Genomic DNA, 16131 nt, shown 5'->3' on the forward strand with positions numbered 1-16131 from the left:
GGACAGTGTTATTTTGGTTGCAATGCATTGCCTGCGGCTGCGTTCGCAAAAACAGCTTCCCTTGAACGCAGTCACATATGTTGTCGTCTATCCCCGCCTGCTGGTGACAGTGTGTAACTAACTAGAGATAGTAGCTGCAGCATATAAAATATATGAGATTACCTCTCATTTTGATTGCCGTTTTTGCGTGTGTAGCATTTCTGGCGGTTCCAGAGCGTGTCTATTGTGTAATTATAATATGTAAATGTGATCCTAAATGGTTGTGATACGTTTTGATTTTGGAAGTGGCCTGCATTTGGCCACCCTGTATTTAAAGAGGTGCGCAAACCAGCCTTTAGGCGGCGGTAGAGGTCCATGATTTGGTTGGCCAGGGCTAATATACAGTATGGAGCCCACTAGGTTAAACTTTTCAAATCTGTTTCAAGGTTATACATGTGCCCAAATGCATACGTGTTTGGAGAAGGTAGGTAATGTGTGCCTTGTGTAGATCTACAAGTGCTTGTGAATAGACGGTCTCACCTTCTCCCTTGCATTCATTATCAACGTGTTGTTTACCCTTTCCAAAAGCACGCGATTTTGCTCATGTGAGTTTAATTCATATCGCCTAACATGCTCTAAATAATGAAGAACTGTACAAGATGCGGCTGATAGCCTACTTCTGGATGGTCGTTATATCCATGCGCAAAGTGCGCGATTTGCTTGTCCCGGATTGGCCAGTTTTATAGGTCTAGGGGGTCGCCACTACTAGTGTTGCGGACAGTTCCAAACCCCTTCCATCGGAAAGGGATAAACACATTTCCGCAGTACTACCTCGCTATTACCTGGAACCATGGCGGGTCGTGGAAACGCTGATTTCAGCTCGTGGTACGACTCTGAATCTAGGAAAGAAACACCCTCTCCAGTCATGTTCGAGGAGAAGCCGAGAAAGAGGAGAGCATTCTGCTTGGTACGGATGAAGTCCCGCGGCAGAAGCCAAGAGCGGCAGCACCAACAACCCGCGGCAAACAACAACAACATTCCGTTCATAATCAATTGCCAGATTGGCAAAGAGATTAAGCATATTTGTAGCAACTGCCGAAGAATCGATCCTCAAGAAGGTAAGTAGGTACTCGTTGCCTACTAGGAGCTGTGGAGAATATTTTGATCGCGTTTTATGTCATCCATCTGTGTCGACCGCTCCCTTGCTCCTGACTACCGTATGTATTCACATGGGCGGGATATGTGCAACGGCCTGACAGATTTACGAATAATAAATACGAACTGGATGCAGGTTTTGTGATGGCCCTTTGATTAAAGCATTACCCTACAACTGTTTGGGGGTTATAGGTTAGATAGTCCGTGCGTTGTTATGATAGACCACTGTGCTCCGTTATGGATGAGGAACATTAGAATGTGACCGCTGGACATTGGCTTTTCGCACACACGTTTTTCAACTTTTTGCTGGTGAATCTTTAAGTCCTATATCCATTCTATGGAGCCCCGCCGTCTTGACGGAGTTAAGCACACCTATATCCCTTTCTTGCATCAGTTCGGCTGCCTAATCGTATATGCGAAGTCCAAAACCGTTACTTTAAAGCTGGATATGTTACTTTTAAAACGATCTTAATATTAGTGGACTTGAAATGCCACAATAATAAACATAAAGCCATTATTCCGTAAAAGAATATAACCCCTCGGCGTTATCTGGTGATTCGTACATAAAGCGCCACAACCCTCGGTGAGAATCAAAGTAGCTTTAAGGCACACCCTCTCAGTACACCATACTAATAAGGTGTATGATTCTTTCAAATTTTTATCACGATACTCATACTCACGATTTGTTAAAATTCTCTATTCATCATGACACTCTATAAATACACCTCGATTAACTACATTTTAAGACAGGTATCTTGCCAAGTGCATTTACATTTATTCGTTTGGAAGTATTCTGTGTTTAGCTAGTTTGATGGTGTGTGGTTTCATGCATTCTGTACTCTCTGGTTACTAGAATGTCTTTCTGATGTAATATTGGCTACTGCAATGTTATACTGGTTATTACAGTATAATGCAACTCGTTACAGCAGTTTAATTACATGTCCATACATCATAAAGCATATTACTAAAACGTGATACTAGGTAATCCTAAGCGGGAACAACAGCTCATGACTGTATGTCTCAGTGCCATGAAAAGACTACGGCTGAAGTGTTTGAGTGTGTGTGTGTGTGTGTGTGTTTGAGTGTTTGAGTGTGAGTTTTTTTTCCCCACTGCCGTTGACATGGGCATCATGCCATTTTCCAAGGCCTTCCAAGTAGGAAAGCTCGCGTAATGGGAAAAGTGGAGTTTAAAATGGAATTCTAACGCTAGGATGGCATAGGACCCAGTGCCGTTGACGTGGTGACTAGATACCCTGGCATGCCGTTTAGAACAGATGTAATCTCAGCCATGACTGGGAAAGACTGTTTTGGATGTGAATGACGAAGGGTCATCCACTGGCATTCGCCACATTGTGTAGCCCGAAACCCTTCTAATGGAGGCCACCCTTGTGTGACGTTTCCTGCCGGTAAAAGACCGATACACCGTTGTGTAACATTCTTCAGTGGTTATTTTTTTTAAGCTGTTTTCTTTTTTTTTACCCGTCTCTCTATAAGCTGAGGAGGTGGAACGTCTGGCAGCGATGCGCTCTGATTCGCTGGTGCCCGGCACACACACCCCTCCAATTCGCCGGCGGAGCAAGTTCGCCACTCTGGGGCGTATCTTCAAGCCCTGGAAGTGGAGGAAGAAGAAGAGCGAGAAGTTCAAGCAGACCTCTGCCGGTAAGATTTGAGAACATTCTCTGGAACATCTGCACGGCTCTGTCTAAATGAACGTTCCTCCCCTGTAAATTCAATTAGGGATGTACACCTGTGGCTTCCTTTCCAAATCGAACCGGAAATTGTTTTGTGGGGAGTTATTAAGCCTTTATAATGATTTCCTTTTCCGGCACACAGTCAAAAAGACACACGCATAGGTCTGCGCACGCACACATGCACATGCACACACACACACACACACATCAACCCTCCAGTGATCCTGTATTTTGAATTTCAAGCTGGTTCCCCAGCTGCCAGTGCGTTTTTTTTGCACCTCCTCTACATCAATGTCACACACACACACACACACAGTTTCTCACCCCGTGCATGTTATCACCATACTGGTCCTCCAACCATATGGTCTCCCTGGACCCGAGCCATAAATCTGTTATGATTCAGATTGTTTCATGAGCATTGTATGCATGACCCATCAAATTTGGCCAGTTTAATCAGCAAACATTTGGACCACGTATGACAAATCAATCCTATCACCCAAAAGATATAAAGTTAAACCATTTAACTCACCGGCCATAATTAATATGGTTATAGTGTCCTTGATACAGCTGTTGACTGTAGACATAGCCTTGATGAAAGTGGCCTATTGTAATCTAAATGTATTTAATCCTCATATCCGGTTCATGTCCTTGTTTGTTCATGTTCAGTTTTGGAGAGGAAGATGTCCACTCGCCAGAGCAGGGAGGAGCTGATCAAGAGGGGAGTGCTGAAGGAGGTCTACGACAAAGGTGAGAGGTCACCTACTGTGGCTGGAACGAAGGGAGGGCTACGGAACGTTCTAGAGGTTCAAGACTCCTCTTTTTCCGTCATCTTTATCTTTCTGTCTCTCTCTCTCTTTATCTCTCTGTCTCTTTCTGTCTCTCTCTTTATCTCTTGGTTTCTCTCTCTTTTCATCTCTATGTTTATCTGTCTCTCTTTCTGTCTCTTTCTATGTTTCTCTTTCTGTCTCTGTATGTCTCTCTCTCCTTCTCTCTCTCTCTGTCTCTCTCTGGTGTGTCAGATGGGGCAGGGCAGGCCATGCGAGAGGAGGTGAAGTTAGAGAACGGCCGCTCTCCTGTAACGGGCTCCTACCCGTCCGACTGTGACGGAGCAGAGCTCATGGATGGAGCTACTTCCTCCTTAGGTATGACTCCACCCCCTTCCACCGAAAAGGCTACTCCCCGATTGGTTCGTCCTCACCCTAAGACGATCTCCGATTGGTCGATTCCTTCCTCCAGGCCCCGTAGAGTTCCAGATGTGCGGCGAGGGGGCGCGTCCCTCGGACCTGACCCTGAAGACCAACCAGACACCCCCTGCTAAGAAGTTGGGGGCGTATCCAGGCAACGGCACCGAGTCGTCCTATCCCAAACCACCCACGCTACACAAGCAACCGCCGGCGTTGCCGCCGAAACCTTTCAACAGGCTTCCCAACCTCATCTCAGGTCTGATCCTGCACTGTGGGTGTGTGTGTGCTTATATATGAGTGTGCGTGTGTGTGTGTGTGTGTGTGTGTGTGTGTGTGTGCGCATTGGCAGGGGATCATGAGCAGGAGATGATGAAAAGAGTCTGTGTGTGCATGCCCCGCGTGTGTGTGTATGTGTGTGCCCCTGGCCAGCTAACCGGAACATGTTTTCTCTCTCATTTCTCTGAAGACGGAGGTCCGGTCAAGCTTCCCTGCATGGCTGTCAAGCTCTCCCCCCCCCTGCCTCCCAAGAAGCTCCTGATCTGCGTGCCTGCGGGGGGCGCCGAGCCCTCGCCCCTCGCCCCCTTCCACAAGGGGCCCCATCCCGCCCACGGCTCCCTGGGGGGCCACTCCCTGCAGTGCGGGACGCTCCCCGTCCCCCTGCACACCCCCAGTCGGATCATCGAGGAGCTCAACAAGACCCTGGCCCTCACCATGCAGAGGTTTGAGAGGTGAGCTAACATGGGGAATACTAGCGTATTATCATAATGCTATACATACAGATCTACTATACATATTGCTATACATACAGATCTACTATACATAATGCTATACATACAGATCTACTATACATATTGCTATACATACAGATCTACTATACATAATGCTATACATACAGATCTACTATACATATTGCTATACATACAGATCTACTATACATAATGCTATATATACAGATCTACTATACATAATGCTATACATACAGATCTACTATACATAATGCTATATATACAGATTTACTATACATAATGCTATATATGCAGATCTACTATACATAATGCTATACATACAGATCTACTATACATAATGCTATATATACAGATTTACTATACATAATGCTATATATACAGATCTACTATACATAATGCTATATATACAGATTTACTATACATAATGCTATATATACAGATCTACTATACATAATGCTATACATACAGATCAACTATACATAATGCTATATATACAGATCTACTATACATAATGCTATATATACAGATCTACTATACATAATGCTATATATACAGATCTACTATACATAATGCTATATATACAGATCTACTATACATAATGCTATATATACAGATTTACTATACATAATGCTATATATACAGATTTACTATACATAATGCTATATATACAGATCTACTATACATAATGCTATATATACAGATCTACTATACATAATGCTATATATACAGATTTACTATACATAATGCTATATATACAGATTTACTATACATAATGCTATATATACAGATCTACTATACATAATGCTATATATACAGATCTATATTATACATTGATCAAACTAAACAACATTTTCCAAGATAAACAAATGAAATAAGTCGAAGTGTTACCATAAATTATCTTTATTAAAATATAAGTTAATTACACATGTGAAACAAAAGTAAATACAAAAGAGTAGTAATAGTATTATGTATAGTTTGTTTAAATGTATTATACACGACTATTATAGTATTATGTATAGTCGGATCTACTATACATAATACTATAATATGTATATATTGTATTATGTATAGTAGATCTGTATATATAGTATTAGGTATAGTAGATCTGTATATATAGTATTAGGTATAGTAGATCTGTATATATAGTATTATGTATAGTAGATCTGTATATATAGTATTAGGTATAGTAGATCTGTATATATAGTATTATGTATAGTACATCTGTATATATAGTATTATGTATAGTAGATCTGTATATATAGTATTATCAATAGTAGATCCAGTGATCCTCATAGTCATCCTGTTGCCATTGTCTGGATCCCAGTGCCAGCATAGCGTTGCAGTGGAATATGGGTAGTTGGAGAGAATTGTTCAGTCCTCAGTGGGTGAAGACCTCATCAGCAAAGTAAAATTAGGATGACAGTGTAGCCTAAGGCTGGATGGTTGTGTGTGTGTTTGGTCTTTGGCATGGTTATCTGTAGTTAGTAACCCGGAACACAGCATCTAAACCAGTATCTGAACCCCCCAGACATACAGTGATGTCGTATCAAACAGTCTCCCCTTAAGCTTATTGTTACCTGGAGATAAACAGATGCCATGGTGACAATAGTGCGAGATACAGGGCTGTCGTATCTTCCTTCGTCAGTATCGCCTCGGTATCACCTCCACTTCTTTCAAATGGCCCGGATCTTGCCATCAACACGTTTCAATAGCCCTGTAAAGAAAAGAAAAAAAACACGAACACAACCTCACACACATTCATTGCACCCCCCCCCCCCCCCCCCCGCCCCCCCCGAGTCACGTCACGTGTGAAAAAAAAACCCTGTGCCCGGCCCTCCCCTCGCTCGCCGACCAATGGCTGTGCAATTTTTCTCTTCTTTTCCACTTTGGGCTCAGAGGACAGAGAGAAGGAAGGCAGATCTGTGGTCTGTCCTTGTCGTCGAGTCGTTTACTGAACACATTTCATTCAGCCCCCCAACTTCCTGCTTGAAAAAAAGAATTGAATTACATGTCAAAAACGTTTTGGCAGCATTTTTGTATTGACCCCTCTCCTGCGTTTCGATTGGTGAACCGGCTATCACGTCACCGTCGGACATGCCAGATGACTGTGTAACTGCGTCTCAGCCAGTGTGCTCTGGCTCCTGTAAGAGGACCTATCCGTGGGCTTCACATCCTCCCTACCATGTTCCTGCGTCACTCCCTGCCATCACTGGCTGAGTCAGAAGGGTTTGAACTGGTCACCGGGGTTACCGTGACTACCCCTGACACGCTGAATGAACCTGTTTTTCTCAGGTTTAGTGGACCGTGTGTGTGTGTGTGTGTGTGTGTGTGTGCACTACGACAAGTAGTGTGTGTCCACCGAGTATATGTGTATATTGTGTACATTGGGTAGATTCCCTAGTTAGGCACTGGGAACGAGCCCCTCCCTTGTAGAGAACATACTCTGCCTTCACGGCACGCTGAGCTTGTCATCCCATGCGTGACCTCTGACCTGTCTGACCGACTCCAGCACCATGATGCATGCCGTTCCCACGGTGATGGTCGACTGCGACGACAACAAAGAAAACCGACCCGGCGAGGCGGACTACGAAGACCTGCCCGGCATGTATAAGGATGAGGAGGAGGACGACGAAGAGGAGGAGGAGGAGGAAGAGGAGGACGAAGAGGAGGAGGAAGACGAGGATGAGGACGATGATGATTCACTGTTTACAAGTAGGTTGTCTTTTCTCTGTCGTGTCTCGGGGTGCACCCGGGTTGCACCCGGGGTTCATTGTCCCTGTGTAGAGAGACCCATTTCCTGTTCCTACAGTAGTCACAGTTGGTGTCGAGTCAAACTGTGGGCTTAGAATTTCACTTGTGGGATTTTAAGAGAATTGTGTATACACAGGGGATCCGTAGTTTTATAGCTCTGCTATGGGGTTCTTCAGTCAGGGCATTGTGTTCCATTCGCTGAACCTACTTAATTATTCCCTACCGACAACATGAGGCACCAAGAATTTGGTTATTGAATAGCATCTACCTATGTCATTTAACACACACACAAGTTGATCCACACCAACCCCAATCACCCAGCTCCATTCTCCCTGCTTCGTAACGAGAGGTGAATTATTCATTGCAGGCCCATAACGTGCATGAAGTATTTAACAAACCCACTTAGGGAACTGCTCACGGAATGATTCGCGTCGGCCGCAAATTAACCCCCCGGCTGAAACGTTGCTTTTGACTGTCCCGTGTGTCTGTACCCTGTGTGTTTTGTCTAGGCAGTCTGGCGATGAAAGTGTTGAGGAAGGACTCGCTGGCCATTAAACTGAGTAACCGTCCGTCTCTGAGAGAGCTGGAGGACAAAAACATCTTGCCCATGCTGTCTGACCAGGAGAGACTCGAATCACGGCAGCAGATCGGCACCAAGCTGACACGGTGAGACACGCACGCTCCCACACACACACACGCACACTCCCACGCACACACGCACACACACACACACTCCCCCACACACGCCATCCCCAAAGCCAAGTCCAAATACGACCCTGCCAGCGAACGACAGCACCTTGCCGTGCGAGGGTAATCGCACGCGCAAGGCTCACGCCCGCTCGTCCGACGACACGCACGCTCTCTTCTGTCGCCTGTAACGTACGCGCCCCCTCCTCCCCCCCCCCCCCCCCCCCCCCCGCGGCGGACGTGACCTGGCTACTGACGGCAGGGAGATGAGGAATGGGATCTCATTGGAGAGGTAGCAAGCAAGGCTGAGCCACCTCAGAGAGGGAGAGAGGGGGGGGGGGTGGAGAGAGAGAGAAAGAGAGAGAGAGGACTGATGGAGAGAGAGAGGGGGGGTAGAGAAAGAGAGAGGGCGGATGGAGAGAGAAAGAGAGAGGGGGGGTCGGAGAAAGAGAGAGAGAGGAGTGATGGAGAGAGAGAGGGGGGGATAGAGAAAGAGAGAGGGGGGATGGTGAGAGAAAGAGAGAGGGGGGGATGGAGAAAGAGAGAGAGAGGAGTGATGGAGAGAGAGAGGGGGGGATAGAGAAAGAGAGAGGGGGGATGGAGAAAGAGAGAGAGAGGGGGGGGGATGGAGAAAGAAAGAGAGAGAGATGGAAAAAAGAGCGGGAGAACAAGCAGGTGAGGGTGGGGGGGGGCGGGGGATGGGACTAGTAAAGCGAGCGTGTCACATTTTCATCTTCTAACAACATCAGCAAAGTCAATCCGGGAATGGACACACACACACACTGCCTCCAGCTCCTCCACACGCGCTCTTCTTTCCGTGCACCCTCCTTTTCTTCTCCCTCCATCGCCTCACCCCTTCCTCTCCGTGCTCCAAACGTCTCCCGGACCCCACACACTTCCATGAATCACCGTGTCATTTATGGTGACGAGAGTAAATCTCAAACACTCACGGACCCGCCGGCCGGCAGAAACTGCTCTGACGTCAGTCCACACAAAAAAGAAAAGAAAGAGAAACGCGCGTGCAGGGGCTGGATCTGTCCGGACCCTGCAGATATCTGATCCAACACGTCCCCGTCAGACAGGATTCTGTCTGACGCGCGTAGCTCTGGGTTGTTTTGTGGCTCGGTGTGTTTTGTGGCTCGGGGTGTTTTGTTGCTTGGGGTGTTTTGCCGGCGGATCCGGTCGCTGACTTCTGGTGTGTTCTCCCAGGAGACTGAGTCAGCGGCCAACAGCAGACGAGCTGGCGCAGAGGAACATACTCAAACGTAAGCTCCTGACGCTGGCAGACACACACGCACATCAACACAGACACACACATACGCGTAGACATGCAGAGAAATACAGACAAACACACACACAAACGTGAAACACAGGCACACAGATGCGCACAGACAAACACACGCACAAACACAAACGCACACCCTGCCCCGAGAACACACACGCAAAGCGCAACAAGGCAACCTTCGGCGCGCTCCGAAACAACGGACGTGTGAAACAGCCCCTCTCTTTGCGTCCACAGCGTGCACTGAACTGGAGGAGCTGGAGGAGAAGAGAGAGATCAAGAGACACTTGAGTAAAAAGGTGAGAGACATGAAGCCGAAAGGGAAACGCCCCTCATGACCGAGAGACACGTCAGAGTGTGAGCCAACCTGCGGGGATCGCGGGTCGACGACAGACCAGAGCGGGTGATCGAACCCCGTCAATACGGAGACCTGTATCCGTTAGTCGGTTGGGGGAGGTCGGGGGGGTCATGAAATGGCAGACAAATAGGATATGTAAGCACATGAGCTGTTATGGTATCAGGTTGCGGCATCCTCCACCACCGTTGCGCAGCATCAACGGTTCGCATTTCGCTGCGCGTGCGTGTTTAAGTGCCTTTAACGGTCCAGTTGATGGGCGCTTGAGAGGCGCCATCTTTACGGTGTCGCACCGGAGAACAGCTGCCGCTGTAATCTATATCCCCCACCTTGGGACGCTTGGATCAATACACACACTTACGCCAGCCCCCGCAGAGCACACGGCTTATCGCCTTGTCGTTCTCTCCCCTCACTCCCCTCCCCACGCAACGGAGATGTTCTAACCTGATGTCATAACAGGTCATGCGATGACATATCCTATTGTCCGCCGTATGATGACCCCACCCCCCGACCCCTCAACCCACAAACGTATACAGGTCTCCGTAGCGACGGGGTTCGATTTCCCGCTCTGGTCTGTCGTCGACCCGCGCCGTCCCTCTGCTCTGCTGGGACCAGGCTGTGGGCTAGTGTTGACTCTCTTCTCTCGCCCCTCCCCGATATCCTCCACCCCCTGTCCCCCTTTCCCTCCCCCCCAGCTGAGCCAGAGGCCCACAGTGGAGGAGCTGAGGGAGGCTAAGATCCTGATTCGCTTCAGCGACTATGTGGAGGTGGCCGACACCCAGGACTACGACCGGAGGGCGGACAAACCGTGGACGCGGCTGACGCCAGCCGACAAGGTCTTTGGGATGTTGAGCCTTGGCGCTCAGGGGGCGTGGGGAAAGCTCTAGAACAGAGGTCTTCAACCCTGGTCCTCAGGGACCCCCTGCCCTACATGTTTTAGATGTTTCCCTGCTCCAACACACCTGATTCAAATGAATGGTCGTTAACAGGCTTCTGCATTACTAGATAACGACCCATTCATTTGAATCAGGTGTGTTGGAGCAGGGAAACATCTAAAACGTGCAGGACAGGGGGTCCCTGAGGACCAGGGTTGAAGACCTCTGCTCTAGAAGTCTTCTATTGGGTGATCACTGATTGCGTTTGGGATGTTTCCCCCGCCCAGACAATGATGAGGAGCTAATGAGTCGGCTGCAGGGATGTTTTTGAACAGCTTCGTTTGTCGGAGAGAGCGTTCGGTTTCTCCCAGTCCTCTTGCTGACAGCGGGTTCTGTTTGTCCCATGCAGGCTGCCATACGGAAGGAACTCAACGAATTCAAAAGCACAGAGATGGAGGTGCATGAGTCGAGTCGCCATCTAACCAGGTATCTCGTATGGATGATTCATACGCACACACACAGACCTCAGCCCTAGAGGGAAACTGTAACTTTGTGCCTGTGTATATGTGCTCCACAGGTTTCACCGACCATAGGGTTCTTCAGCGAGCTCTCGACCATGTTCGACACCCCTGGGACACGGACCTGTGGCTGGACTTTATCCAACCCACCCCACCCCACCCCACCCCACCCCCCCACCCCCCGGACCAGAACCCAACCACACCAGGTCTGGATCTCCCCCTGGAGGGCCGAAGTCACAGACACTACTCCCCCCCACAACCAGCATTGTCCTCGGGTGGCTGTTGCTTTCGGCAGGGCAGGCCCCCCCCCCCCCCCCACCCAGCTGGTCGTGGTCAAACGGGTCACTAAGTGCTCGTGTCGCAGTCTGTGGTCCTGGAGTAAAGCTTGACCGCACGGCAGGAGACGCTGACGGCCTCAGACTCCAACCTGGCTTTTCACCCGTGTGGTGGGATTTTACGGACGACTTGTTCTTCAAAACAGCCTTTTGGTATCGTTTTATTTTGATAAGGAAAAAAAAAGAGGCGGCCAATGTTTACTTTGTTGCACTTCGGTTAGCGGCAGTGCTTTGAGAAGGGTCTAGAAAGCCCTGCCACTGTATGGCGTGTGTGCCAATGGGACTCGTGAGGGGAAATGTTTTGGGTGTTGTTTATCCCGAGGTGGCTGTACTGTACCTGTTTTCTGTGCGACAGTTTTTTTTCTTCTCCTCTCTCTCTCTCTCTCTAGAGAGAGCTGAGGGAAACTGGTCCTACACTAAGCCAACCAAGGTCTTCAACACCCACATACTTTGTTTTACGCTGTCCAGTTTCATTCCGTGACGCCTCTGTATCCAAATTAGATACAGAACATCTATTATATCCATATGAAATGTAATTGAATTTGTGAATAGGCCTTTTCCCCCCCAAAAAAACTGGTTAAATACAGTTCTATGTAATGTTATCAATGGTGACTTATCACATTATAAATGTGAATCTACCTAGCAATAACAGCAACTTCAGCCAACCCTTATATCCTGGGCTGCATTCAAGTTTTCCAACACTTCAAACATTTCAGACAGCTCTCCGCCCTAAACCAAAGTTATTTGAAACAGCGTGGAGTTGTTGATCTTTAATGCATCCCAGAGATATAATAATTGTAGAATTCTGCCACCCACTGTGTCACTGTGCCTACAGTGTTGTTTACAGGGAAGATGTTGCCAAATTTCTATTGCTTCAATGGCATTTTGATACAGCAGGCCATATTATATATGTTTTCTGTTGATAGTTGTGCAGAACTTTATTTAATTACAGGACTTGACACAGACCAGATGCGGTGAATGGACTGTTTGAAACTCTCACCATTAATACAACATACTCGAGACAACCACTGGGAATTACGATTCAACTTGGCGTGTTTAATTTGGCTCCGTGCCCCAAGCAAACAGGATCATTTGATTGGTTTGTTAAGAGCAGACGTTGCCTGTCTGATGCGATGTGTGACAGACGGTATGTACAATTTAAGGTTTGCGAGAAATGAGAAACCCAAACACGTTCATTGTTTACAACCCCAACACAGTCAGTGCATCGATGGTCTTGGACCTGTATTCAGAGAACCCTTTGACCTGTTTCTGTGTGAAGGTCGTTCGTGTGTACAGGAACCAGTGATGTGATTGTCTACCTGTTCGGTAACTCTCCAGTGTTTACGCAGAAAAGAAACATCCAATTATAAAAAGGTATGTACGTGTAAAAGAGGGATTTCTTTTTTTGTTCATCTTCATTTTGTAAGAAAGAAGGGAAACTGCATGTGATTAACTTCTTGTGAATCTTCTATTATGTATGCAGTTTCTTACATAAAGGAAACTTCAAAAGAGCAAAAACCTTCGAAACCTCCTCAACTGTTTTTTGAAATAGAAATCTAAGAGTTTCGGCAGCAGTACGAGAATGACACTTCAAGACTACAACACAGAAAACGTACCATTTCTTTTTTTTCCCATTATTAATTTAACATTTTATTATTAAATAAACAAATGTATGGCGGGCCACAATGTTCAGAGATATCTTCAATTGAATGGTGAAGCGGAAAACAGATATTTCTCAGCTCACGGTCCTTTAGGAGTGTCTCCTTTTAGACACTGAAGAAGAACAAAGAACAACAAAGAAGTATTACCATTACAAATATACTGTACAATCCATGTAATCCATCAGTCACTGGAGCAGTGAGTTCCATAAACATCCCACACAAACCAAAAATACGGAACATTCCAGCCTGAAACACAGAACAGGCGTCGAATGAGAGCGGCGCTGTGAGCGGCCATTTTGAGTCGCGTCAAGACGTCACGTCACCAAGGCAAGGAGGTGCCCGCGCACGTCCTGGAGCGAGATCTCCGGGGAAGGGGGGGGGGTTCGCGTCGCCCTGGGGGCGTCACGGCGCTACACAGAGTGCATGGGTGTGCCGCAGTACTTGTGCCACAGGTCGATGGCCTTGGTCACCATGGCGTCGGTGTTCTCCTGGGGTATCTGGAAGGGGAAACCCAAACGGTTGGTGTGCGTCTGGCTGGCGGGTTTAACCCCCCCACTTCACCGACAACGCCGTCACTCACTTTGCTCAGGAAGCTGACCACGCCCTCCGGTCGATTCATGCCCATCAGCATGATCTTGTAGCTGAGCAGAATCTCCACGGCGACAAACACCAGGATCTTGCAGGAGCCACTGATCACCTTGTCCCACACCCTGACAACACAAGCAGACGGTTTACACCGTCCCCCATCCACGCCAGGCCGTACAGACATCACAATATCTGCCAAGCAGGATTGAGAGACAATCTTTTTGTCTGTCTGTGTGTGTGTGTGTGTGTGTGTGTGTGTGTGAGTGTGTTGCCCAGCCTGCTTCAGTAGGCTGTTCTCTGACCTTTGCAGGCTGGATTCGGGCAGACAGCCAGCGAAGCAGCGACGGAACCACAGGTTGTACGGAAGCTGCTCCAGGGCTCCCATGTTCTTCAGATGGTTCAGCAGCCTGGACTCCTCCTGGCTGAGGTAGTGCTCCAGGCTCTTGGGCTGAACCATTCAGACAGGGAGGACGGGGAGGGGGTGAGACGTGGTATATCGAGGAAAGGTCAGTCAGAAAGAAGGAGATCCTACGAAGATATCGAGCATTGCATTTTGACAATTTTTTGTGCATTTTTTTCTTCCCCTCCCGCACGCTCCCGTTACTCACCAAGTGGGGGATGGAGTCTCCGAACTTGTTGTTGAACTGATTGACAAAGCACTTGATCAGCCAATAGCAGTCCACGGGGTCGTCGACGATCTCCTCCATGGCTCTGCCGACAGCCAGGAAGTCCTCATCCTCCTGGTCCTGGAACGCACGCACGTGGCTCCAACTCAAAAAAAACGGGACCACATCTCCCCACACGGATCCCGGCATCTCACATTTCCTTTCCCTGCATGTGTTAGCCAATGTGAATTGGCTAAACTCACGCCTCAAGCATAATTACAGTCCCCCCCCCCACACCAGCGTTGCTTGTTAAACTCACAAGTAACGACCACTAACAAGCTACTCCCGTGAAAAGCTAAAAGCTAGCTTTTCATGGGCGTAGCTGGTTAGTGGTCGTTGCTTGTGAGTTCGAGTAGAAGCGCGGGGAAAGACTGGGACAAGCAAACTGACGAGCAGCGTGACATCTATTCCCATCTCTCTGTGCTCTACTTCCTGTCTACTTTGAACAATCTCTATTTTCATGCTTTTTTGATAGGATAGATACATCAGCTTTTTTATAAATAATAAAGATAACCATTTTCATCATGGGATTGAGACATGAGCATTTTGGTGTGTTTTTTTTGTTGGATCGAATAGAGGCAGTTCAAGGTAGACCGTTCAAGCTCAGCTCCTCATCCGACCCCAACCCCATCCCCCCCCCCATCCCTCTTCTCACCGGGTCCGTGGTGTCGCAGCGCCGGGGCAGCGTCCGGCTCTCCAGCTGGAACATGCGCAGGTAAACGTGCGTCAGAGGGGTGGCCGAGTGGACGAACCTCATCACCTCCAGCGCCTCCAAAATATCAAGGTACTGCTCGCGGCGGTACCCTGCCACCAGCGTGTGAGAATCACTGTGTGGCGGTAGGATGCCTAGAGCGTAAACACACGGGCGCACACACACACACACACGGTGACTTTGTCAGTGTAAGACACGAGGAAGAGAGGTGGTTTTGTATGTAGGCTATACGTTTTGTTTTCTCTCCTTTTTTCCAGGTGAAGCTTGAAAGGTAAGGTTTCTAATTAGTAGGTTAAATGTGCCCCGTTTACTGTGTTAGCAACTAGCATTTCATTGCGACTGTCTGTCAGGTGCTTGGCAGCTATGAAAGTCTTACCTAAAAGTACCTTCCACACATGTATTCTGTACATGGAGGGTAGAGGGAACCTCTGACTGAATGTACTCAGCTTCTCCACGTCTGAAGAACAAACGTACATGTCAACAGTGATTACATAAGGAAAGGGGAACGTCAGAAGTGAGACACGATGCTATGAGTTACGGTACCTACCCAATGGGTTATCTTTCAACAGTATCTCCAATGACTTCTTTTCCTCCACTCCTCGGAAGCCCACTTTCTCGTAATAGGCAGAGCGGAAGTTCCTCTGGGGGTCCGGCTCAGCCATACTGTCACCTAACCTAAAAGGGAGGACACATTCGCTATCTTGCACTGTAGCAGGTTCATAAGCGAGATCAGCTTTTGGTAGCTGGCATTAGTAAACGGACGGTTGACATCTTGGACATAGCACCTTGTTTACCGTTAATCGTTACCTTTTGGTTGCAACAGTAGACCTCACGACACCCACGATCTTTACAGGTTTCAGTCGGTTGAATAGTTTTGATCAGTGCCATAGAGACATGAACTACACTTCCGCCTTCACTTCTTCGTTGGAAAGGACATGGCTGCAGATGAG

General features: G+C 47.8%; 2 protein-coding genes and 1 long non-coding RNA gene across 3 annotated transcripts; 2 read left to right on the plus strand and 1 right to left on the minus strand.

The window, feature by feature from the left end:
* The first annotated feature begins 785 nt into the window (after positions 1 to 785).
* On the plus strand, positions 786 to 11394 carry phactr1 (phosphatase and actin regulator 1). The gene is made up of 13 exons (XM_084693174.1): positions 786 to 1097; positions 2629 to 2793; positions 3492 to 3572; positions 3845 to 3967; positions 4062 to 4265; positions 4476 to 4737; positions 7265 to 7467; positions 8016 to 8172; positions 9403 to 9458; positions 9713 to 9774; positions 10526 to 10666; positions 11115 to 11191; positions 11283 to 11394. Exons 1-13 carry the CDS (start codon positions 830 to 832, stop codon positions 11296 to 11298), a joined length of 1815 nt encoding a protein of 604 aa, XP_084549300.1. The 5' UTR covers positions 786 to 829; the 3' UTR covers positions 11299 to 11394.
* Positions 11395 to 11541: 147 nt separating this feature from the next.
* On the plus strand, positions 11542 to 13332 carry LOC146221071 (uncharacterized). The gene is made up of 2 exons (XR_014750811.1): positions 11542 to 12932; positions 13042 to 13332. It is a non-coding gene; the product is annotated as an uncharacterized LOC146221071 (long non-coding RNA).
* Positions 13160 to 16105, minus strand: tbc1d7 (TBC1 domain family, member 7). Its single transcript, XM_084693178.1, has 8 exons — positions 15989 to 16105; positions 15729 to 15856; positions 15558 to 15638; positions 15125 to 15315; positions 14413 to 14550; positions 14107 to 14252; positions 13800 to 13929; positions 13160 to 13716 (listed from the first exon to the last, which is right to left on the minus strand). The coding sequence occupies exons 2-8, from the start codon at positions 15841 to 15843 to the stop codon at positions 13630 to 13632; spliced, it is 888 nt and encodes a 295-aa protein (XP_084549304.1). The 5' UTR covers positions 15844 to 15856; positions 15989 to 16105; the 3' UTR covers positions 13160 to 13629.
* Between the last annotated feature and the right edge of the window lie 26 nt (positions 16106 to 16131).

The sequence above is a fragment of the Hypomesus nipponensis genome, chromosome 26 (assembly GCF_054491055.1).
Source record: "Hypomesus nipponensis isolate SF chromosome 26, ASM5449105v1, whole genome shotgun sequence".
In the NCBI taxonomy this organism is placed as follows: Eukaryota; Metazoa; Chordata; class Actinopteri; order Osmeriformes; family Osmeridae; genus Hypomesus; species Hypomesus nipponensis.